Source organism: Poromitra crassiceps (assembly GCF_964638095.1).
Source record: "Poromitra crassiceps genome assembly, chromosome: 13".
NCBI lineage: Eukaryota > Metazoa > Chordata > Actinopteri > Beryciformes > Melamphaidae > Poromitra > Poromitra crassiceps.
Genome location: NC_139644.1, coordinates 45045953 through 45073309, shown reverse-complemented (window position 1 = coordinate 45073309; position 27357 = coordinate 45045953). Strand labels below are relative to the sequence as shown.

The following is a 27357-nucleotide window of genomic DNA, read 5'->3' as shown; positions in this document are numbered from 1 at the left end:
TCCCGCTCCCCCAGGGGGCGGCGTGTTCAGGACAGCAGGGCGAACACCACCAGCATCGATCGCCACCTCGGCTTCCTGCACAGCAACTGTGGGGGGTGTGGAGCAGCTAGGCTGGGTCGGCTACTCCGGCGTTAACCCCTCTCGCTCATCCGGAGACACGAGCGTCGCTCTCCCGACTGTAACAGCGTTGCAGATGATGTCTCTCTCTTCCCTCTGGCTGTTCAACACGATCCTCGCTCTCCTGATGGTCTCATCGCTGATGATGATGTCTCCCTCTACCGGCTGGTATGCAGAGCAGCTAGCCTGGGCCGGCTCCTCCGGCGTTAGCAACACCCGCCCATCTGGACACACAGCCCACACACTCCTGACCTGAATAACCGGCTCTGCACTGCTCCGCTGCTCTGCTGTTCCGCTGCCTGTGGCTCCGGCTGCTCCACTGCTCCACTGTTCCGCTGCCTGTTGCTCAGGCTGCTCCACTGCTCCGCTGTTCCACTGCTCCGCTCTGGCTGCTCCGCTGCTCCGCTCCGGCTGTGTGTCTCCTCCGTTCCCCAAAGTCTCAGTGCACTCTCTGGCTAAGTGCTCAGGCGAACGGCAAGTCAAACAGAGTCTCACCTGCCCGCCGCCTGCACGTCTCTCTTCTCCCGCTGTCCTCCGGTCTCCGACAGCCTCTCGACACTCCCTGGCTAGGTGTCCAAACTCAATGTTTATTCAGTGTGATATCCATGCAAATGTAATCAGATATGCTCTAAATAGAATTTCCCCACATTTTCTCCCTTAACGCCTTGGTGGACTGGTGGCTTCAGATGTTTGAGGTGTGGAGACTGTTCAGATGTTTGAGGTGTGGAGACTGTTCAGATGTTGGAGGTGTGGAGACTGTTCAGATGTTGGAGGTGTGGAGACTGTTCAGATGTTTGAGGTGTGGAGACTGTTCAGATGTTTGAGGTGTGGAGACTGTTCAGATGTTGGAGGTGTGGAGACTGTTCAGATGTTGGAGGTGTGGAGACTGTTCAGATGTTTGAGGTGTGGAGACTGTTCAGATGTTGGAGGTGTGGAGACTGTTCAGATGTTGGCAGGGCCGCGGGAAGTACACAAGCTTATTCAAACGCGAACCTGTGTTCAGCAGGATAATCTTCACACGTGAGGTCCACTTATTCGCGTTTGAATAAGACCCAATTTTAAGCATCGCGCCAAAAACCCATTCAAAAATCCCATAGGCAGAAACAGTGACTTCCGGGACTACAAAAATACGTCATCCATGCAGTACTCTATTGTGAATGAAAGTTTATGAGAAAAATGTTGCTCTTACTTTCGTCCTGACCCCGCCTCCTCTCTCTCTCTCCCTCCCTGTGTATTTCTTTAATGCAAAGTCAGTCAAACTCTGAGTCGGAAATAGTTATATATGATAACCCCCCCGACCGCCCCCCGCCCCCGGTCTCCCATGCAATCTCTCCAGTCCTCAGGAGAGATGAGACAGAAGCTGGAGGTTGACGTTTTGACTATGAAAATCAATCTAGACCACATAGCAAGCTTGTAGTGAAAACTATCTTTATTGCTGGCATGTCCTCCAACCCTGTGTGTGTGTGTGTGTGTGTGTGTGTGTGTGTGTGTGAGAGAGAGAGAGAGAGGGAGAGAGAGAGAAAGGGAGAGAGAGAGAGAGAGAGAGAGAGAGAGAGAGAGAGAGAGAGAGAGAGAGAGCCCTCTCTTTGGTGGGCAGGTAGGAGGATGAAAGCATCTTTTAGATGCAGGCAGCTAAGATTTTTCTGCAGGCGGCTCCCATACCTTTACCACCTCGCTTTGTAATATCACACACACGCACGCACGCACATACACACACAGACAGACACACACACGCACATACAAACAAACACACACACACACACACACACACACACATACACACACAGACACACACACGGACACACACACACACGCACATACAAACAAACAAACACACACACACATACACACACACACAGAGACACACACACACATACACACACACACACACACACACACACACACACACACACGCACATACATACAAACACACACACACACACACACCTCTGCAGCTCTCAGGGGTTAACCTCATAGCGGACTGTCTATGTCTTATCTCCCTTTCCTATCTACCAGCAGAAAGCTGAATTCAGGAAACAGACCTACAGCATAGAGACACTGCATGAAATAGGCCACGCCCATCACGGGGGAAAGCTCTCCATTCACTCCGATACAACAGCGTCATTTTCCTTGAATTAAACATAGCTAAAAGCTGTTGTGTGGTGGGCTGCACAGACAACAATTGTTTTTTTGTTTTGTTTTTGTACTCCCGAGCAAAACAAGGAAGCCATTGAGAATTGGCGAGAAGAAAAATGTGGATCTAGCTGTCAAGGAAGTAAGTTGGAGTGTTCATCTTCCGTATATATGATCTTTGTGTGCAACACGTGACATAGAGACACTGCATGAAATAGGCCACACCCATCACGGGGGAAATAGCTCCGTTCACTCCCATAGACCAGCATAATTTTCGTTGAATTAAACATAGCTAAAAGCTGTTGTGTGGTGGGCTGCGCACACAACAAATGTAAAAAATCACCAATTTAAGTTTTTTTGTACTCCCGAGCAAAACAAGGAAGCCATTGAGAAGAAAAATGTGGATCTAGCTGTCAATGAAGTAAGTTGGAGTGTTCATCTTCCGTGTATAAGATCTTTGTGTGCAGCACGCGACATATGAGAATGCCAGGATTGGGGGGGAGTTTCAGGAAGCACAAAGTCAGCAGACAAACGTTGTGATCAGCTCGTCTCCTTCGCAGTTCAAATGAATGAAGTAAACGCACACAACGTCTCATTATTTGACAGTAGCCAGTGCCTCCTAGATATCTGCAAAGCTATCTGTATCTAACGAGAGTTCCTTTGTTTGCCCGGTTAGCCACGGTTTGTTTTGCTAGAAGTTGGCATGATAGTTGGTGCCGTCTAGTCCTTTGTGCTTTCCCCCGTGTGGGGCGTGGTTTCTGAATGATGACGCACCCTGCAGTGTCTCTATGGTCTGTGTTTTTAGCCTCCCTGCTGACTTGGCTTTAAGCAGCTGTTTGCTGTCAAACACAAATCCCAAAACAAGAGTTTTCTCTTTCGACATGCCAACATCTATTTGATGGATATGTCATGTATTGCCTACTTTTGGGGGAAAACTCTAAATCATTCATAAACACATGGTGCTTATTATGAATGATTTAGATGCAGGCTGCCAGCTGATAAGACATACTGTACATTATGTTGTAACGGAGTCTACAGCACAAGAATTTCACACGTGATACTTGTACTACGGAGTGACAATAAAAATCTTGAATCTTGAATCTTGAAGATAGTCACTGGACAGGTTAGTCATGGTTTTAGTAGGGATTCTACACCAGGATTGGTAGATGAGACTGTGGCAGAGAACGCTGCTTTGGTGTTTCACTCCCTTGTTGTTTGTCCTCTCTTCAGATGCATTATTGAACACATCATCTGACTGTATTCATCTGCCTTGTACATCTGCCTGTATCATCTGCAGTGTTGGGACTAACGCGTTATTAAGTAACGCGTTACAGTAACTAAGTTACTTTTTGCGGTAACGAGTACTGTAACGAATTACTTCATCAGTAACGTAACGTACTTACAATTATTGCGGTTTAAACAGACTCGTTACTCGTTACTTCACGATTCTGTGCGGGACCTACAGCAGCGAGGGTAGAGAGGAAAATGCGAGTCTGACGGCGGTCTGATGAGGAAGTAGGCTAATCGTGCGGCACTTCTATACTTTCTAATGTTACTGGACCAAATTCTGATAGTGAAACGGGTAATTGTGCGTGAGCTGTATTGTGTACGGTAGCGGTGTTCACTTCACACCGCTCGGGCAGCTCGGCGAGTAAACAGCATGGAGCCCTCTCCTCCTCGCTCCTCGCTTCTCTCCCAGGCTCTCTGTCATCAGTGCCCTGCACCAGGCAAGCACGGGTCTCTCACTCACAGATTCCCCTCGCGTTGTGGCATTGGAGGGTGTTCACAGTGTGTTTCACGTTGTTTGGTCATGAAATGGGGAAACAAAATGCCTGCAAGTCTGTTGCCTTTTGGAGATTAACTATGGGGCAGCATAAGGGACAAAATTAAGACTACTGAGAAGCCGTCGGAGGCTATATCCTTGCCAAAGCCAGCTATGGATCTGGCCAATGATATGCCGGCACCGGCAACTGAGAGACCGTCGGTGAGAAATGAGAAGCCGACTATTCATTTGTCTTACCAAGCAATCCACTGGATCGGCTATTGGATCGGCTGGTCATTAGCTTGTCTAGGCTAGCTACTAGCTTGGAGAGGCTGGCAACCCACTGAATCAGCTATTGGATTGGCTGGTCATTAGCTTGTCTAGGCTAGCTACTAGCTTGGAGGGGCTGGCAACCCACTGGATCAGCTATTGGATCGGCTGGTCATTAGCTTGTCTAAGCTGGCTACTAGCTTGGAGAGGCTAGCAACCCACTGGATTAGTTATTGGATGGGCTGGTCATTCATTGGCTTTCCTAGGCTAGCTAACATTATATTAGCTTCTGAATTCTCTCATGTTTATTAGCAAACAAGCTGAGGTGGACAGTTGGATTTTTCTTTTCATTCCATCTTTCCTAGATTTCGTCTTCTATAGATGTGACCACTATGCTGCATATTGTATAAACTTTATTCCAGACTCAGGTCCATATAAAATACGTACAAAAACACAGACAGTACAATAAAAACAACACAACAAATAGGTTTAAAACACATACAGGCAGCTATTCCAGTGCTTCCAGAAGTGTGACATATATTTTGTGTCACTTTGTGCAGGCACCGCTAGGGCCATAATAACTCCATTCTTTGACTGGCTAAGTCGACACATAAAACTATAAATAAACTTTCTCAGAACAGCATGGAAAGTGGGCACATTACTGCTTACAAACATATGGCTAGCACTTGTCCATCTTGGATGCCTGAGTAAAATCCTAAATGCATCATTATATGCCACCTGGAGTTTTTTCATTTTTGCAACACTACTGTACCCACACCACAGTTGTGCTGTATACAATGAAGTACAATATGACCTAAACAAAGCAATCTTGACATCATCAGTACACTTATTCAATTTTCGTGCAAGCATGTTGGCTTGTGCATAGAGTTTACAGCATGTTGGCTTGTGCATAGAGTTTACAGCACTGACACAAGCATGTTGGCTTGTGCATAGAGTTTACAGCACTGACGCTGAATGTCATCATCATCACATAAATCATCTCTGATTATGTGGCCAAGATATCTGAATTTGTTCACAACACCAAGCACTTGGCCTGCTAGCACAAAAGAAGGAACCTTTGACTTCTTATCCTCCTTGGTTTTCACAATTAAAGTAACACTTTTTCAAATTAAACATATCATACTGCACACCGTAGCAGGAACAGATTCTAAGCAATTGCTGCAAACCAACACTAGAGAGGGACATGACCAGATCGTCCTATACCAGGTGATTAATTAGCCTCTCTCCCACCCTACATCCAGTTCTACACTGGTTTAACTGTCGAGACAGATCATGCAAATACAGATTAAGAAGTACAGGTGATAAAATTCCTCCTTGCTTCACCCCATACTTAGACAAAGTAAATTTCTTCGTATGTAATCGATTACTTACTGTGTAACTGTCAGTAGATGTCACCAACAAATAGCAGCACAGCTGCTGAGCTGAGAATTTAGTTTTCTTATTAGAATTTCCTCATTTCACTGGGCTGATTTACAACTGGTCATATCCCACCCATACATGTATTACATGGTCAATAAATACATAATTAACTATTTAAGTTGGCTCTGTATTTCCTTCTTTAATGCAACTGAAAAGATTGCATGACCTTCAGATTGATGACTGATTAGTATAGCCAAGTACAGGTGTTTTTCCTTCAGTGTAATTTTGTTACCTTTATAAAAATCTCACAATTCAATACCTTTACTTAATTGAGCACAGAACCTAAAAAACAACCTTTGGAAATGAGACTCGACTAGTCAACATGCTGGTGATACAATGAAAGCTAGGTCAGACTGTAAAACACAAGATGTGGTTTAAAATCATACAATACACTTCAGTACCATCTTGATTTGATGGCCCTTGAAGTTAAACTGCCTAATGTAGCTCTTCGCCGGCATAATTAGGTATGGAACCAAACAGCGTAGTAATACCTTGGTGTAACTGAGCGCTTTGCTGCAGTCATTCAGGTGACATTTCATGTTTCCAACTTGTCATGTCATTTTGAACTTCCACCTTAAAGGAGAATTTCGTTTTTTTTGAACCTGGACCCATCTCCTGCCATTAATTATGATTTGTCCACTCACCCGGCGATCCCCGTGGCGTATCTGGGCGTCCTAGCGTTGTTTTGAGATAAATAACGTCCAAGTCAGTCGTAAAGTGGAGTTGATTTGGGGCCAAGTGTGAGCCTGTATTTCCTGCATCTAAATAGCTATTTTTCTTCCCTTTTTCGCCAAATATCGCCATAATCTGATCCGTCAACATCCAGCAGAGTGTTATTTCCCCCCAGGCTGTTTCCTGAAGTCGCACAGGGATCAAATTACCTCAAACGTGATCTCTGTCACCAAGTCTCGTGAAGTCCCGCGATACTTTCCTGTCGACTGGCCAAATACAGGTACATGCTTTGCGGTGGTGGTTTTAGCGTAACCTATGTGGGGTTTGGCGTAACCTATGTGGGATTCGAAATAACGAAGGTTATGCCAAACCCCACATAGGTTATGCTAAAACCACCACCGCAAAGCGTGTACCTGTATTTGGCCAGTCGACAGGAAAGTATCGCGGGACTTCACGAGACTTGGTGACAGAGATCACGTTTGAGGTAATTTGATCCCTGTGCGACTTCAGGAAACAGCCTGGGGGGAAATAACACTCTGCTGGATGTTGACGGATCAGATTATGGTGAGATTTGGCGAAAAAGGGAAGAAAAATAGTTATTTAGATGCAGGAAATACAGGCTCACACTTGGCCCCAAATCAACTCCACTTTACGACTGACTTGGACGTTATTGATCTCAAAACAACGCTAGGATGCCCAGATACGCCGCGGGGATCGCCGGGTGAGTGGACAAATCATAATTAATGGCAGGAGATGGGTCCAGGTTAAAAAAAAACCGAAATTCTCCTTTAAAGTGTACCATCAGTGGCCTATATGAGACAATGGTAATTCCTTAGAGCAAATCTAGGGTGGGCAATGTAGGCTGAGGGTAATGAATGAGACCATACCAAGGTAGTTTTATTAAGTAGTCAGCATTCATAACCAGAGATGGGGAGTTGAATTGCATCTAAGTTGCACATGGTGACTTTTATACTTGACCACTTGTCCTCAAATAATTGATACATGACTTGAGGTCTTGGCCTTGATGAGCAATCTTTAATTTTCAATTTCATGTTTGGTATGACAATGAGATGTTGGATGCAGAGGAGATTGTGGTCCAGGTATTTGCTGCCTGGTAGTATCCATGGCAGCAGGACAAGTGCCACTTGGTAGTAGAGTGATGTGTGTGCTTGGCCACTTCCGGCTCACTGGGAACCTGAGAAAAGGCAAGAGAGGAGGGAGAAATGTGTTTTGAGGGTAGAAAAACATAGCTTGGGTGATGGTACAAGGAGGAATGCCTGGTGACCACTGGCTGTGAACCAAGAAAAAGGCATGAGGAAGGAATAAATCACATATCCCAAACTGAGAAAGGAACCTATTTGTGAAAATCGCCCACAGATCAGACAAATAAGAAGGGGGGTGGTGGGGGGGGGGGGGGGGGGGGGGGGGCATAATGTTTAGTACAAGACAAAAGCTAAATGGAACAAGGCTGTATAATATCTATTAGGGCTAACCCCAAAGCTTCAATCATTGCCATGGTAATTGCCTTTCAAATCAGTATTTGGATACCTTGTGTGTGTTTTTCAAAAAAATAATTATAATACATTATTTATTATGAATCAACATTCATTATTATTACTTTTTCTGTCTGACCTCACACAAGGACATTTAACATTAGTAATAGTTTTGTGCATCACAGCTGACATCTAACGTTACCCAATGTCACTGGAGGGGGGTGGGCTCTGCACCCTGGGAACTGAAGTGACAAGTAGAGAGGACAATGTAAATACTCATAGAGAATATACTGTAAGAATCAAACAAGCACAATGCTAAAAGAGCCATCCATTCAATCCTCATCCATTCATACCTGGCCCTGTTAACCTGCAGCTCCTGGTGGCACCCCAGTGTGAGAGCCTCTGGATCTGGAGGGGCAACAGCACCTGAGGGACAAACTGCAACACCTTCACCAGAGCTGGATACAGGTCTCTGAGGGAAGAAACCCACAAGTTGAGAGGATTAGAGGTTTACATAATGCCAGCTCATATTTTATATCTTGACTTGAAAATTGATAACTCTAGTAAATTAGTGGGTAACCCTTTATTTTACAGGTACCCTAGTTACATATGAACTATTTGTAATTACACATGAACACCAAATGTAATTACACAATTATAAATGATGTTCATATGTAGTTACATTGTAACAGACCTGTAAAATTGAGTGAGTCTGTTCAACTGTAGTTCATATGTAGTTACATTGTAACGGACCTGTAAAATGGAGTGAGTCTGTTCAACTGTAGTTCATATGTAGTTACATGATAACAGACCTGTAAAGTGGAGTGAGTATATTCAACTGTAGTTCATATGTAGTTACATTGTAATGGACCTGTAAAGTGGAGTGAGTCTATTCAACTGTAGTTCATATGTAGTTACATGGTAACGGACCTGTAAAGTGGAGTGAGTCTATTCAACTGTAGTTCATATGTAGTTACATGGTACCGGACCTGTAAAGTGGAGTGAGTCTATTCAACTGTAGTTCATATGTAGTTACATGGTAACGGACCTGTAAAGTGGAGTGAGTCTATTTAACTGTAGTTCATATGTAGTTACATGGCACTGGACCTGTAAAGAAGCTCTGGCCTGGGACAGAGATTGCTAAAAGCTAGTGGGGGATTTAAACCACTGAACTTCAGATTGCAAAGCAGGCGGTTTTAACCACTCAGCCACGAGGGCTTTCCAACTTTCTTAGTGGAGTTTGGGAGGATAACTGTATGTCAGTCAGATGTAGTTGTCACTTCCTAGCTTTGTTATTATAAGCATAGACTTGGGGAAAAATGTTGATACTTTGTTAGTTGTAGCTTGAAAGACAGGCAATATTGATTAATGTGAATGCATTTCTGCAGTGTGACTGTGCCAGCCCCCCCCATGAGCTGTAAATGGCTCATGGGACAATTTACACCACAATTCAGAAAATTATTAGAATGTATTTTTTTATTTAAAATCTTTAAATATAACTAAATGTTTCTAGAGCACAGTGCATACAATTTATTTAGCAAATAGGGGGAGTTCCCCCCTTATGCGGATTAGGGGATTTATAGACTTGGGGGGGGGGGGTATAGACTTTGAGGAGAGATGATTTGGGGGTCTGCTGACCAAAGGGGTCTTTGAGGGGCTTCGACTGGGTCCCCAACAAATTGAGAAATTGGGAAATTGATGGGGAAATGACTCATTTACAATAAGCTAACAATTAGAATGTAGAAGAATGGCTATTTTGATTATAGTTTCACTGTTACCTCTATACCTACAATACTTTTATTAGAATTTTTGTATTGGAATTCTGGACAAAATCATACCTACAACTAAATAAAGTATCAATATTTTCCCCCAAGTCTCTGTGTATAATAACAAAGCTATGAAGTGACAGCAACTACATCTGACTGACATACAGTTATCCTCTTAAACTCCACCATGAAATTTGGAAAGCCCTCGTGGCTGAGTGGTTAAAGCCGCTTGCTTTGCAATCAGAAGTTCAGTGGTTCGAATCCACCACTGGGTTTTAGCAATCTCTGTCCCAGCCGGGAGCTTCTTTACAGGTCCAGTACCATGTAACTACATATGACCTACAGTTGAAAAGACTCACTCCACTTTACAGGTCCGGTACCATGTAACTACATATGAAATACAGTTGAACAGACTCACTCCACTTTACAGGTCCGGTACCATGTAACTACATATGAACTACAGTTGAACAGTCTCACTCCACTTTACAGGTCCGGTACCATGTAACTACATATGAACTACAGTTGAACGGTCTCACTCCACTTTACAGGTCCGGTACCATGTAACTATGAACTACAGTTGAACGGTCTCACTCCATTTTACAGGTCTGTTACAATGTAACTACATATGAACTACAGTTGAACAGACTCACTCCATTTTACAGGTCTGTTACAATGTAACTACATATGAACGTAATTTAGAACAATTGGTAATAACTGTGTAATTACATTTGGTGTTCATGTGTAATTACAAATAGTTCATATGTAACTAGTGTACCTGTAAAATAAAGGGTTACTGTAGGGGCTTAGCCACAATCTCCAGGTGGCAGGAAGATCCTAGTCCTGCTCAACTAACCTACACTGTACTCCAAGCTAGTAGCCAGCTTAGACAATCTAATGACCAGCCAATCCAATAGCTGATCCAGTGGGTTGCCAGCCCCTCCAAGCTAGTAGCTAGTCTAGACAAGCTAATGACCAGCCGATCCAATAGCTGATTCAGTGGGTTGCCAGCCTCTCCAAGCTAGTAGCTAGCCTAGACAAGCTAATTACCAGCCGATCCAATAGCCGATCCAGTGGATTGCTTGGTAAGACAAATTAATAGTCGGCTTCTCATTTCTCACCGATGGTCTCTCAGTTGCCGGTGCCGGCATATCATTGGCCAGATCCATAGCTGGCTTTGGCAAAGATATAGCCTCCGACGGCTTCTCAGTAGTCTTAATTTTGTCCCTTATGCTGCCCCATAATTAACTGCTATTAAAGGCAGCCGCGACGAGCAGCTGCTTTGGGGCTCTGCTCTGTCCCTATAATATCTGCAGCGCTGGGCTCTGCTGCTCACTGTCACTCTGCTGTTACAAAGGGTAACCACAGTCAGTGTTTATGTTGTTCAGTCAGGATATTATAGACTACTACTGATACAGGTGTTAATTATACACTGCCAAAAGTGTACTGGCTACTTTTTGAAGGCAACAATAAATATGCCTCAATGCCTAAATGTTGTGTTTTCTTGTTCCACTACTTTTCGTCGTAGTGATAATGGGTACAATGATCAAATTTGACAGTTGTCTACACTGTGCTACAGCAACCCCAAAATAATGTGTGCATTATTAAGAGAATTGAGAGTTTAAAAAAAGTAACTCAAAAGTTACTTTCCTAGTAACTAGTTACCTGGAAAGTAACGAGTAACTTAAAGTAACTAAGTTACTTTTCAGAGCAGTAACTAGTAACTGTAACTAAGTTACTAATTTAAAGTAACTTGCCCAACACTGATCATCTGTCATGAGCATAACATCCTGTTTGTCCTGCAACATCAACATCAAGGGATTCAAACTTTTAATAAACCCCCTGGAAAGTTCCTCTGGTCTTCACTCTAATCGGTGTCCCACTTGCTGAGGCTAAAAGAGTTAACCACATTTAGTAGTTTTTAGAATTAGGCTATTGGGTGATTAACGTTCATGCATATAAATAATTTGTGCATATAAATTAATTAAACAACAAATCTCCCGGCCAGATGCATAGATTTCCTCAAGTGCAAAGTGCACATTTGAATGTTTTTTTTCCCTCCCGGTACCTGTCTGTTTTGTATTGTGAAAATGATTAGATAAAAATGATGAGGATGAGAGTGTTCTATTATATATTCAAGAGATTGTCAACCTGGCTGTAAATAGCCTTTCCCAGCGTTTAATATTACCTCGATCACAATTTGACAGATTACTTTTGTGTGATGTGCAAACAGGGCAGGCATTCACTATTTGGCACAGCGCCACCCCATGTTATAATGCTGTGATTTTTCAAGGAGTGGAGAATTGCTTTCTGAAATAATGTAGCCTGCCTTGCATGAACACTGTGGTTCCTGCTAGGGCATTCACAGACTAGTCGACTAGTCGACTAGTAAAACCACTAGTCGACACTGTGCTTAGTAGTCGACTAGTCGTTTTATTAAAAAAGAAAAAAAAAAAAAAAAAAATCTTTAAGAAAGAACATGAGGTATTTACATGATATACATGGACTATCATATCCGTATCCCATATCCCCCACAAAGAACATCAAAACACAACAAAACAAAACAAGAAAACTGCATAAGATACACAATAATCCAAGAACAAACAAGACTATTGGACAAACAACCCAACAAAAACAATTCACTAGTCGTGAATGCCCTCGTTCCTGCAGCACACTACAGCGTCAGCACACCACAACATATCCACCTCCCCCTCTCCCCCGTCACCCCCCACCACACACACGTGTGTCGGGTTGTCTGAAAGGGTACACTCCAGGTCATGTCTGTCCAGGGAATGCTTTGCCTCAACTACCCTGAGATAATAATGTCTGTCCGGGGAATGCTTTGCCTCAACTACCCTGAGATAATCCAGAGTTTGTGTCTGAAAGTGACTCATGATGCTCTCTTTCTCTGCCAGCAGCAGCCTTTAGGCTGGACTGTCTGCCTGGCAACAGGTGATGCAGGTCATGTGAGCAGTGTGTAGCTCCTACATTGTTCCTTTTCAGTTTAGTGTCTCGCAACCCAACAGAGGAACATGGCTTCATATTTTCTGCTCTTCTTCATCAGTCTGTATGGAGCAGGTAGGATTAATACATCAAAACCTGATCAAGATCATACGGGGGATTATATTCTTTAGTTTGAATGAAAATTTCAAATGCTATTATATTTACTGTATATCTGTGACACTTAGAACATTCATTTTGTATTTGATCTCCAGATGCATTTGAGGAATTGTGGGTGGACCGCTGTGTGTTCAACTCCTCTGAGTTGAAGGACATCGAGTATACAGCATCAACATATTACAACAAGGTTGAGCTCGCCAGGTTCAGCAGCAGTGTGGGGAAATTTGTTGGGTACAACAAGCAAGGGATGGAGATGGCAGAGTACTTTAACAACAATACTGAAAATCTGTTGCATTTGGCGATGGAAAAGTTCACCTTGTGCAAAACCAACATTGATGTTATATATGCTTATTATATGACAGGTGAGCTGCTCTTCTCTATAAATACACAATGCATTAAACCTAAATGCATTAATAAAAGACACATCACTAATTGAATCATTACCACAGAGCTCTGAGTCTTTGACTTTTAATTTCAAGATAAATTAATCCAATTGGAAATATATTCTGGCAGATTTTAATGTTTCTACTAAATCGAGTTTATGTATACGTAGATACATTTAGAATAGAGTGATTACTTATAGGTATGCTGTCAACCTGTTTCCTTCTATGAAATATCTACTGTATATTGATTGATACATCTGTTGATCAGTCAAATCATTCCATGTAAAAAAAAATATTGAGAACATTGTTAGTCAAGTATGTTAATAGTTTCTCACACATATTACTTCACCTAAAAAAAACTTTAAATACAATTGCAGGAAAATAACATTTACATGAAAGGTCTTTCATTATTATGTTATGTATTATGTATTATTATGATGATATTTTTCTCATTCAAATTTGTTGTCTATAAACTCTGAACCAGACTGAAGTAAGTGATGACATCTGGTGGCAAGACACTGATATTGCAACTAGTAGTACTATAATTACTGTAACCATAGACTGTACAGTGTAACCAGTGATGGGCAAGCTACTCGGAAAATGTAATACCAGTTACTCCAGTTTCAATCTGGGAACCCAGAGTCTATTTTTATTTGAAAAAAGAGCTCTACCGTTTTCCCCAGCTTCCTGTAAAGCGCGCCTCTCCTGCCACCATCACTTTCTTTTCTGCATCTGTGCTCCACTGTCTGTCAGTCAACAGACTAGAGCATTGCGGTTGTCGTTGTGGCATTATTTTCTCCTTTCTGTTCACTTGGCCCGCTTTATACTTGCAAAAGTTGCCATTCTCGTCTTTCCTTTTCCTCTCCTTGCAGACCCCGAGGTGACTGCCCAGTGCCCGGTCAATAGTTATTGTTATTTTTTTGTTTTTGCTCCAAGTGAAATGTTGTATGGTCACTCATGATTCAGTAGGTCACAGGTTTGGTTGGTCCCAGCCTTAAAACTTGTTATATAAGGATAATGTATATTAGTAATGCCTGGGAAAGAAGAAAAAATATGCAGTTTGTATAGGTTTGTAACGAATATGTTCTATTTTTCTATATGACACCGTGTGTCCTTTTGTTTGCTATCTTGCATTCTGAAATATGGAAGCTGAAGTTCTGTAAACCACAGTTTTGTATCTGTTTTTGTCGTGTCTCATAAGCCCATACGGGCTGGGCACCATTGGTGTGTGACACGTAAATAAAGAAATCAATCAATCAAAAATATAGAGGTGAGCCTGTGAAATTGCACACATTGAGACCTTTCAGAGAGGTAGTTTACAAACCAGCCCACAGATATACCAAATCAACGTATGTTTCAGAATAAGCTGGTCAACAGTATCAACATCAGATGTGGAACAACCAAAGGGATAAAGAGGAAGTTATTTTGATTCTAGGACATACAGATCAGAAGTTTTCAGCGTTGCTTGTTATAGTGCCAATACACATGGGTTTCGTACACTCAGTAGCGGATCAGATTTAAAAAAAAAGAGTTTCTGGAACCTAATTATAATAACACTGTGTCCTCCAGTGAAACCTTCCATCAGGCTGACCTCAGTGGCACCCTCTGGTGTGAAACACACGGCCATGTTGATGTGCAGCGCCTATGACTTCTACCCCAGACTGATCAATGTGACCTGGCTGAGAGATGGACAGGAAGTCACCTCTGATGTCACTTCCTCTGAGGAGATGTCGGATGGGGATTGGTTCTACCAGTTCCACTCCTACCTGGAGTACACGCCCAGGTGAGTCCAAATCACCTGGAGTACATGCCCAGTTAAGTCCAAATCCACCTGGAGTGCACACCCGTCAAGACCCACCTGGAGTACACACTCAGGTGAGTCCAGATCCACCTGGATTACACCAACCAGGTGAGTCCAGTTTCACCTGGAGTACACACCAACCAGGTGAGTCCAGTTTCACCTGGAGTACACCCCCAGGTGAGTTCTGATCCACCTGGAGTACACCCGCAGGTGAGTCCAGATTCATTTCAGTTCCCTTTATTTTACAATTAATTAAAATGAATTGAAACATTGTACATCATGATAAAACAACATCTATCTAAAATCAAGTTGACAATCAGATCCACCTGCACACACCTAGGTGACTCCGGATCCACACAGTTTAGTCCAGTCCTGAAATGTGACACTAAACAAAACTGTCTGTGTTGAACAGATATGGAGAAAATATCTCCTGCATGGTGGAGCATGCCAGCCTGTCCGCTCCTCTGATCGAGGACTGGGGTAACTACCTGTCTTCCTGTCTGTCTCCCTGTCTGTCTGCCTGCCTGCCTGCCTGCCTGTCTGTCTGTCTGTCTGTCTGTCTGTCTGTCTGCCCGTCTGTTGACATGTCTCTCTCAACAGATCCATCAATGCCTGAGTCTGAGAGAAACAAGATAGCCATCGGAGCCTCGGGGCTGGTTCTGGGTCTGATCTTTTTTCTGGCTGGATTCATCTACTACAGGAGGAAGGCCCAAGGTGAGTCTACTAGACCAGTTTAGAACAGTCTAAACCAGTTCAGACCAGTTCTGAACATTTCAGACCAGGGCTCCATCCGAATAGTCACTCCTCCTAACTCCTTTTCCTACCATTTCTTTGACCTTGTCGGAAGTAAAACACGCAGTAGTAGAATGCACAAGGTAGGTGTAGGTGCTGTAGGTAACACATTGACTATACATAAGTACCTCATACAACCATCTACTGTAGGTAATACACTGACTATCCATAAGTACCTCATACAACTACCTACTGTAGGTAATACACTGACTATCCATAAGTACCTCATATAACTATCTACTGCAGGTAATACACTGACTATCCATAAGTACCTCATACAACTACCTACTGTAGGTAACATATTGACTATCCATAAGTACCTCATATAACTATCTACTGCAGGTAATACACTGACTATCCATAAGTACCTCATACAACTACCTACTGTAGGTAACACATTGACTATCCATAAGTACCTCATATAACTATCTACTGTAGGTATAAGGCACTGAGTATCCATAAGTACCTCATACAACCATCTACTGTAGGTAAGGCACCGACTATCCATAATTATACCATGGTCTGGGTGAATACTCGATTCTGATTGGCTGCAGGGTGTCCATTAAAAAGTGATAATGTACAGTTGGTAAAGTCGTTCAGCCAAATGGTCTGCTCACCATTCATATCAATATTAAGTATTTATTATTAAGTATTTAAATCACCCCTGTGTGCTCAGTTTATCAAAAATAACTATTATTTACAATTTTGATTTTCGTTTCGGAGATTTCCCTCCTGACAGAATCTTCATTGCGAGCAGAGCGATCTATAATGGAGAGTTCCGACATATCCATTCACTCCAAGGACCCGTTTTTTTACCTCACAAAGTTACAAGAAGTAAGGTTCTGGATTAAGCAGGGCTATCAAGTTACAGCAAAATGGACCCTTTGTGATGTACTTTGAAAGGGTCAGACGTTTAAAAAATTCTAATTGTATATTATCAGCTTTATTTATGCATCCAAACGTAGCGCAAGCCCCCTTCCTGGCTAGTCATTTGGCTACATGGTTAATCATTTTCGACCTCCGCTGACGCAACTCTCCGACTTAATCGCTCTGCTCCCCCTGACTGCTTTCACTTCCTGAAATATCTTCGCCTGTAAATGTTAATATACTTGGCCAATACGTACGTAACATACAAAATAAAGCAAGCGCCCAAACAGCAAACAGTAATGTCTTAATTTAATGTAGAATGCAAAACACCCGCATTCCTGTGTCGGCTTTAAAAAGGAAGGTGCTGCCTGGTTCCCTGTTACCAGGAAGGTAGGAGGCACTATTTTATTTCGCGGAAGACTTTGACTTATGAATAAGCCATTTAAACAGCCATTTAGATTGCTTTATTTATTACACATGGAAATATAAATGACTGGTCTTGTTTTGTTGGCAAGTGACCATGGTATAAGCGGGTCAATGCCCTTCGAGGTGTCCATTATCACTTTTTAAGGGACTTCGCTGAAGCAACCGGTCCTCGGCTGTGCCTCGGCCCGGTTCTCGCTTCAGCGTCGTCCCTTAAATTAACCCGCTTATATCATGGTCACTTGCCAACAAAACAAGACCAGTCATTTATATTTCCAATGTACACCTCGTCGGGCATTAACCCTTATGTACCTCATACAACTATCTACTGTATAGAGGGTATGGATGTGATGTCACAGAGGCAGAAGTCACTGTGCCCACTGAGTCAGAGCAAGACTGAGCTTGAATGCAGTAATCAGCCTAGATAACTGACACCTGCTGCTCAGGGAGGAACTTGACACTCATTTTGACACTCATTCCCGATTGAGGGGGCGTGTTCCAGTGGGTGTGCATACCCTCTATAGGTAAGGCACTGACTATCCATAAGTACCTCATACAACTATCTACTGTAGGTAACACACTGACTATCCATAAGTACCTCATACAACCATCTACTGTAGTACAAACATAAAAGTCCAAAAGCATTGGAGTAAAAACAACACAACAAAAATAAATAAAAACAAACAAGTGAGTCAAGGCTCACTCAATATTCATGTCAATCAAATTAACAGTATCAACTCTTCTCATAAACAAAATAAATGTATCGGTCTTCCTGAGTAATTGCACCAGCAAAAACACTTATCCTGACCTTATTTTTACCATACTCACAATAAACCATCATATTATAATTGAAATACTTGATTACAATATATAATACATAATACATACCATAATACAAATTCCTTACATGTTGCACAATTAACAAATCAGTAAATCAAAGACCAAAATCTATCTTATTATTCATAACTGCAATTTTTAACTTTTTTTTAAACATACATTTTGTTCCTTACCATAGTTATATTTCTCTGTATTTTATTCCAGTAAGCAACTGCTCTATACATTACCGTCTTTTTCAGTGCATTTGTTTTTGGTAGAGGTAGAGTAAACCGTGAATCTAATGCTTGCCTTGTGGTATATCCATGTCTAGACTTAGTTGGGTCCAGTTGTGCGTACAAGCCCTCTGGTTTCCCAGTATTCCAGATGTTAAATAATACAGTTACAAGGCTACATGCTATCCTTCGTTCCACTGTCATCCAGGACAGAGCGGCATGCATCCCACCAACACCGCTCCTGCAGAGCAGCGTAGAGCGAGGCGTGCCGCCCTGTTCTGAGCGAGCTGGAGTCTGTTCAGGTCAAGCTTAGAGGCATTTGACCATATGGCTGGACAGTAGTCCAAGCGTGATAAGACCAAAGATTGTAGTACAAGCCTCGCTGTACTATTAGTCAACAGATTTCTACACCTTCTGATCATTGAGGTACAACAGCTCATTTTAGACACCATGTTATTGATGTGTTTCGACCAAGAAATTGTTTCTTGAATTACCACACCCAACAGCTTGGCCTCTCTGACCTGTTCGATATCTACACAGTTGAGAACGATTTAGTTTTGGATTTGATCTAGATGCATATCTGGAGACTATCATTATACTTTTAGTTTTTGTAACATTTCATTTTAATTTATTTTCACTTACCCAGTTGGAAACAAGCATCAATTCATCTTGCAGCAGTCTATTAACAGACTCTGATTTATCCGCAGCGACATACATGGTGGTGTCATCTGCAAAGATTTCCATTCATGCATTTTTAAGTACAAATGGCAAGTCATTAACAAAAATTGCATATAATAAAGGACCGAGGCAGCTTCCTTGGGGTACTCCCACGGAAGTCCCTCATTTCAGACATTGTGCCATTAAACATAACGCATTGTCGTCTGTTAACTAAATAGTTTTTTAACAGTTTAATTGAAGATTCTTTGAATTTATATGCCGATAGTTTCGTTAGTAGGAGATCATGATCTATAATATCAAATGCTGCGCTAAAATCCAGAATAAGAATAAGTACCTCATACAACCATCTACTTGTAAGGCACTGACTATCCATAGGTACCTCATACAACCATCTACTGTAGGTAATACACTGCCTATCCATAGGTACCTCATACAACCATCTAATAGGTAATACTGTACACTGGCTATCCATAAGTACCTCATACAACTATCTAGGTATAAGGCACTGACTATTCATAAGTACCAACCATCTACTGTAGGTAAGGCACCGACTATCCATAAGTACCTCATACAACTATATACTGTATAGGTAAGGCACTGACTATCCATAAGTACCTCATACAACTATCTCCACTCCGTCCCTAAAATAAAATAAAAATCAGCAGGTGCAGAGAGCTGGCTCCATTGAAATCTTCAAAACTAGACTCAAAACCCATTTATTTTCCCAATCATATGGTTGTGCTTGATGGTTGTGTTTGATGATGTCATTCTCTGGAAATATTTATTAGCTGTTGAGTATATACAATCCTGAATTGCTGAGCGTGCTGTCTCAAGCCAGCAATATCAGTATAAACTTAGGACTTGACCTAATTTAATAATATGGCATGAGTCGACCCAGGAGCTTAGATAGAAAATCTAATAGCTGGTGAATAAACTTAGTCCTGAACTGCTGAGGGGCCTATCACAAGCCAGCAGTATCAGTCTAAACTTAGACCTAGACTACCTAGACCTGAATTAGCAGTATAGTATTAGTCATCCTAGTACAGTGATCCTCACTATTTCTTCGATGAGAGCCGCACTGGCAGGACAAAGTCAATAGGAGAGCCACTTTTACCGCATAACACCAAAAGCCACCCCAACCAAGCACATCTGCCTACCATTTTTTTGTTTTATTGTTTTCCACACACACACACACACACACACACACACACACACACACACACACACACACACACACACACACACACACCTACACACACACACACACACACACACACACACACACACACACACACACACACACACACACACACACACACCAGTTTCCCCTAGAAAATCTTTCAGGCCTGGAGGGATTTCGAAACGTACCCCGACCACAACGGTGGGGGCCGTCGGTGGGGGCCGTCGCTGCGACGCTGAGTTTTAGCTAACCTGTTCACATCTATGTTCGCAATGGCATCCCAAGTATCATCATACTATTATGGGATGCGATGCGAACAGTTGTATTATGGGATGTGCGTTTCCCAGGCAACAGCACTGGTGGCGTTGCCTGGGAAACGCACATCCCATAATACAACTGTTCACATCGCATCCCATAATAGTATGATATAGTTTTGGAACAACACAGCTGGCACAATACTCCTAAAAGCAAAATGCTTATTGTTTTGAATGATTTGGCACCTTCTATTACTGTCAACACCAGTATTGTTGTATTGTAATAATATGCCATAAAGGTTTATTGAAATTTTGGGGAGAGCAGGGGAGATTTTTTTTTTTTTTTTTTTTTGCAATTTCTTAGAGCCGCCAACTAAAGCTTCGAGAGCCGCCAGCGTCTCGCGAGCCGCGCAATGAGGGACTAGGTCCTAGTAGCATGGACAGAATATCTATAATATCCGCTGAATAAACCTAGTCCTGAACTGCTGAGCGGGCTGTCACAAGCCAGCAGTATCAGTATAAATCTAGACTTGACCTTGTAGTATAGTATCAGTTGTCCCAGCAGTATAGACAGGAAATTATTAGCTGCCAAACTTAGTTCCACCTCTGCGCAGATTCCTCCGTACTGGCTCTCCCCTCTTCTCTCTCTCCGCCTCAGGTGTCCTTCATTGGCCTGACATACACCCCCGCCACCGCAGCCCTCGATCCGATCATCATCGTCCTGGCCACCTGTCGTCACTCTGGCCCATCTACCCACTACTCCTCCCCCCCTTCCTCATCATCACCACCGACCCCTATCCTCATGATCCTGGCCACCTGTCGTCACTCTGGCCCACCTACCCACTACTCCTTCGCCTGCCTGATGCCTTCCCGCCACTTCCCCGACCTCATCATCACCACCGACCCCTATCCTCTCTTCTTGGTCGATGCCACCAATGTGGACACATGATCCCTCAGATCACCCTTTTCACCTAGCTAATTAGCTAGTATCCCTTTGAACTTACAAACACTTACAGACTCACAGTCTCAGACTTACAGACTAAATTTTGGTCTCTACATTTTTACATTTTCAACTTTCTTCCCTGATCTTAGGATCATTTCAAGACACAATTATTGTATTCCTTTTGTTGGACTCCTACTTACATTTCCATTTTCTGTTCCTTTGTAAATTTTATCTCTATAATCTGAAACTCTGTAAATGGTTTAGCCCGGCATCTTCTTGGCCTATCCCGGAGGGGGGTCCCCAGATGGAGTCCGTAGTTGGGCCCCTACAGTATCGGCCCTCACAAGGTTCCTCCTCAGCCAACAAGTCACTGAGGCAATCCATGTGGTGGAAAGGTTTCCTTGCGCGCACTGGGGGTGGAGGGGGCTCCGCTGTGTCCCGGCCTGGCCTTCTCTCGGGGGCCGGGGTGGGGGGCATCGGTGCTCTCAACACTGGTCGAGGGATGCCGGTAGGTTAGAATAGCTTAGCGATCGATTAGCTATAGCCTAACTATAGGCTGTAGACCTGTAGTGTCCAGGCTAAAATCGGACTAGAGCAGAATAGGACAGGGCAGACTAGACTGTAGATTAGCTAGATTCCTAGTTCTAGTTCTAGATAGCTCCGATTAATGGCTAGAGTACCGTAAAATACCAATTAGAAGCCGACTTCCAAATTGCCGCGGGTCCCAATTTGACGCCCGGTTAGTTTTTTCAATGTTTTCTTTTTACCTTTGCGACATCCTGTTGAATGCATCTCCCAAACACAACGATGAAGAAAAATCGGATGAAGAAGACGAACAACGAGGAAACGGGAACAACGAGGAAAAAAAACACATGCACGAAACTTGCTGATCAAAATTCGTTTTCCGTCAACATCTGATGATTCTGAAAATTGTGTAGGCATTTCCTGAAGATTTTTATACACTAAAACCGACATCTCTGGTGTAATAATTATTTTGAGAAATGTGCCTATGGTATATTTCCCGCATGCAACAAATAATCTGCTCACATGATGATCATGTTCTCTCACCTTCAGCGGAGAAAGTTTAGTGGTAAATACCGGTAGGTCACAGTTCAGCTCAAATTTTATTTGATTTCATGTACAGGCCAGAACTGGCATGCAATGTGCTCTGCTGCGCTGAGAGGGGGGCGCGGCTCTCCCCATAGACAATTCAATCGTGTGGGGTGCTGTAGCCAACTCATTAAAATAAATGGTTTAAATAAACAATTTCATACTATTTACAATCTTTGCTGAGCAATATTTTTGTACAAAAATAATTAAAGCAGGTCCCAAACTGCCGCAGGTCCCATATTGACACGGGGTCTGGCTACATATTTTGTCAATTAACGCCCGGGCTAATAATTGGTATTTTACGGTAGTCAGATTTTCTGATTTGCTCCCCCCCTTTTTCCTGCTTTCTCCTCTCTCACACTCTAAAGCATGGCACTCATTCTACTCTAAAGCATGGCATCCCCTCCTTTCCTGTTCTCTCCTCTTACTCTCTCTCATACTCCCCCTGCTCTCCCTCCCCACCTCCTCCCCATTCTCTTTCTCTTTCCCCCTCCCCTGCTCCTTTCCCACCTCTCCTTCCCTGCTCTATCCTCCCCCACATTTCCCATTCCCTCCCCACCTCCTCCCTTTCCCTGCTCTCTCCTCCCCCACATCCCCACGCTCTCCCTCCCTTCTCCCTTCTCTTTCCCCCTTCCCCTGCTCCTTCCCCACCTCCCCCCCTTCCTGAACTCTCCTTCCCCACTATTCTAAAGCATGGCACCCATTATCTTTATCTTTCCCCACCTCTCCTTCCCTGCTCTCTCCTCGTCCACATTTCCCCTTCCCTCCCCACCTCCTCCCTTTCCCTGCTCTCTCCTCCCCCACACCCCCCCGCTCTCCCTCCCTCCTCCCTCATCCTCCTCCCTCTTTCCCCCTTCCCCTGCTCCTTCCCCACCTCCTTCCCTTCCCTGCTCTCTCCTCCCCCACATTCCCCATTCCCTCCCCACCTAATTACTTTCCTGCTCTCTCCTCTCTCACATTCCCCCTGCTCTCCCGCCCTGCTCCCTCCCCACCTCCTCCCTTTCCTGTTCTCCTCCCCCACTATTCTAAAGCATGGCACCCATTCTACCCTAAAGCATGGCACCCATTATATTCTATATTTCTATATTTTCTATATTTCTTTATCATTGTTCAATGTATTATTATTACTACTGTAATTGCGACTGTTCTGTCAGCTATAATTAGCTAGACATATTTTCTGTGAAGTCCTCTGAGACATGCTTGTGAATTAGGGCTATACAAATAAACTTGACTTGATCTGCTGGCCACTGAGCAGCTCCATTTTAGGCAACAATGCGGTTAATTTACAACTTTTTCAGGGGAGGTTTTGCTAGCATAGAAAGGTTAGCAGAGTAGCCAGCGAGCGTTTTCCGGTCACGTCATGCTAAATGGTGAAATTATTGAAATTACCCAAAATTATTTTTAGGTTTTTGCCTGGAACAGCTGTGAGATCCATAATAATCAGTGTTGGGGGTAACTTATTACAAAAGTAACATATTACATGTAATATATTACTTTTAGCAGTAACTCACCCACATGGAAAGAATCTATATGTACCCTATATGTTTTAATATAGGGCCACATATAGTTTTCCCATATATGGTGCATACATAAAATTGGCCGTTTTCCTATATTATATGTACATATAGGTACCTATATGTATAGGTACATATATGTACCTATATGTACATATAATATAGGAAATCGGCCAATTTTATGTATGCACCATATATGGGAAACCTATATGTACATATATGTACCTATATGTAGGATTAAAAAAAATAAAAATAGCAGCGCACACAGAATTCGAACCCCGTTCTCCAAGGTTCAAGCCGTGCGCTCTAGTGCTGAGCTATACATTTTCTTATACTAACCAGAGAGCCGGGCACATTATATACTCTCTCGCACACAACGTAGACCACAATTGTCAGCGATCGGGAAGTTATTTTATGTGATGCGTACGATCGTAACAGACTAAAATTATGTTGTGTGTGTGTGTGCATCTATAGTCTGTAGGCTGTACGGCTTCAGAGGTTAACTTCATTTAACACCAGAGACTCAGGAGGTAGGCCTACACAGAGCCTCGTATAGTCTGTTACAATAACATAGTGTGCCCAGAGCACCTCGTTCCGCACTTGGTGCAGACCGGTGCAGACTTGCTTTGGTCTAGTCAGTCACAGCTAGTAAGTACTTGCGCATGCTCGTTGCTGCAGGAACTGAATTCATTATTTTATAGTATTGCGCTAAACTATTAACCATAGTTGTGTCCTGGAAGCTTTTTGCTGGCACCACATAGCCTATAGTCCCATATTTATGATATTTCATGTGACATAAAATGCGTTGAAATGTAGTTTTCGTGTAGATCAGATTTCAACTCTCAGTTACACAATAAAAGACAATAAAATGCCAATTCACACACTATCAATATTGTCTCTATTCCAAACTACAACAAATGTTTTAACAATATGATGAACCAAATTGTGTTTTTTTACACGTTTACGTTGTAACCGCATTTTAGCCGGTTGAAAAGAGGGTGAAATTAGGTCTTAGACGTTCAAACCCAATATCACCCAGATTTAAACTAAAAATCAACGTTGAAAAAACGTTTTGTGCTCGCTGGGTATATATGGATTATGACACAGTGTATACAAACAGATTTGTAAATGACCTATATAGGAGGCATATACCTTGTATTGTGTACATATATGGCCTATATGTGGATATAAAGAAGTGAGACCTATATGACCTGTATTATGAACATATAGGGCCTTTATGTGTATATAAAGAAGCTATATAGGAGACATATATGCCCTGTATGTGCACATATAGTACCTATATGTTGATATAAAGAAGCTATTGGAGACCTATATGCCCGGTATATGCACTTATATGCACCTGAATCTGGCCTATATGCAACCTATATGCGGCATAAATGTGGCCTATATGCGCATATATGCACCTAAATCTGGCCTATATGCAACCTATATGCGGCATATATATGGCCTATATGCTCCTATATGCGCATATATGCACCTAAATCTGGCCTATATGCAACCTATATGCGGCATATATATGGCCTATATGCTCCTATATGCGCATATATGCACCTAAATCTGGCCTATATGCAACCTATATGCGGCATATATATGGCCTATATGCTCCTATATGCGCATATATGCACCTAAATCTGGCCTATATGCAACCTATATGCAGCATATATATGGCCTATATGCTCATATATGCTGCATATAGGTTGCATATAGGTTGCATATAGTTGCATATATGTTCATATAGATTATTTCCATGTGGGCAGTAATATCAATTATTACTTATAGGAGTTACTTTGTCAAGTAACTCAAGTTACAAATTGAGCCATTTTTTTTTAATCAAAGCACATATTGAAATAATTTCCTAATCAAACTGTGTTTTGAAAAGGATAACATTTCGAATTTTGGATTGTTTACACTAACTTTAAGACGGTTTATGTCATTCTGCTACTGCTGTTATTACAGTGAAAGTAATGCAAAAGTAGTGCAATAAGTAATGAGTTACTCTACACAGACAGTGATATTGGAAAGTAACTTATTACTAGGTAACTAGTAATATGTAGTATATTACATTTTGAAAGTAACTTGGCCAACACTGATAATAATACATGAATAACAACAGTTTCTTCTTCTTTTGTATTTATATGAGTAAATAACAGCAATGTCTTCTTCTCTTGTGTTAAATTAGGTATTCTGGTTCCTGCTAACTGAGGTAAGAATCCTAAACATTGTCTGTCTGTTGTCTGTCTGTCTTCTGGAAGGAAGCATTATTAAGGAACCCACCGCGGTTCCGGCAAAACCACGCCCTGTGCCCGCCTACGCAGCAGTCAAGTGCCGGGATTGGTCAGAAACAAGTATTTTGTTCCCCTTTTGACAGCTCTTGCCTCTTGACAGCTTGAATCTGCCACACCACAAACACTGAGCCCAGCCCAGCGATTTCATTGACCAACTGAATTGCTCTTGATAGCGGACATTGAAATAAATTATGGTCACATATGTTCCTTAGTTTAATAATTAATGCTAATGAAAACGTAACACACAAGCTTTTAACACACAATAGCTTTTTAAACTCGTTTATTTTTAAACATGATTTTAAATGTCATGGGCTTTAGCCAAAGTTTCAACAATAGAGCAGACATATTTTATTATTATTCAAATGTTTTTATTGGTTTTTCACAGCACTCCGTTCTCCAAATTAACACAGACAGAACAAGACAAAACAAAAACAAACCCACAGCAATACCAACACTACTCAATAAATCAAAACCAATACAATAAATTAAATTAAACCGGTCAGGACAAGAACACAAATACATACACAAGATACACTTGACGAATAAACAAAACAAAACAAAATGTAGGATAGGATGGGGGGGGGGAGCAGCTACGCTTCTGTAACCTGTGGGAACTCCGTCTCGAAGTAGGACAGAAACGGTTGCCAGATCTTAAGGTACTTCTGGGTGGAGCCTCGGGCAGTGTGTTAAGCTGTTCTAGTTTGAGATGGGACATTACCTCTTCTACCCAGTGCTTGTGGGATGGTGCCCTAACCTTCTTCCAGCTGAAGAGTATTAGACATCTAGCCAGTAATGTAGAGAATGCTATAGCTTCAGCTTGGTGAGTTGGAATTGATGTCTTCTGTGGGACTACACCAAACAGAGCGGTCAATGGATCGGGATCAATGACTCTGTCGCACATTAACGAAAATGTGTTAAATACACCTGTCCAGAGTGGGGTACAGTTTGGGGCACAGCCAGAACATGTGACTGAGGGTAGCTGGGTCTCGACTGCACCTAATACAGTTTGGGTCCAAACCAGGATATAACTTGGCCAGCTTGCTCGCCGATAAGTGAAGCCTATGTAGAACTTTAAACTGTACCAACCCGTGCCTAATACATATTGATGATGAGTGCACCAGTGAGACCGCCTCTTGCCAATCTGTTTCCGACAACTCAATTCCCAACTCTTCTTTCCATTTCTCTGTCAGGTGTGTGAGTGATGGGGAGGCGACGCTCTGGATAATATCATACAGTCTAGACACCACGCGAGCAGACATATTTTAACTTGCTCTACAATGAAAAATA

At 42.5% G+C, this 27357-nt stretch overlaps 1 protein-coding gene across 1 annotated transcript; it reads left to right on the top strand.

Moving 5' to 3' along the window:
- Positions 1-829: 829 nt before the first annotated feature.
- LOC310788584 (H-2 class II histocompatibility antigen, A-F beta chain-like) lies at positions 830-25987 on the top strand (the record flags this gene model as incomplete). Its single annotated transcript, XM_083650115.1, has 7 exons — positions 830-1084; positions 12566-12602; positions 12866-13031; positions 14739-14936; positions 15367-15434; positions 15555-15668; positions 25965-25987. 7 exons carry the CDS (start codon positions 830-832, stop codon positions 25985-25987), a joined length of 861 nt encoding a protein of 286 aa, XP_083506241.1.
- Between the last annotated feature and the right edge of the window lie 1370 nt (positions 25988-27357).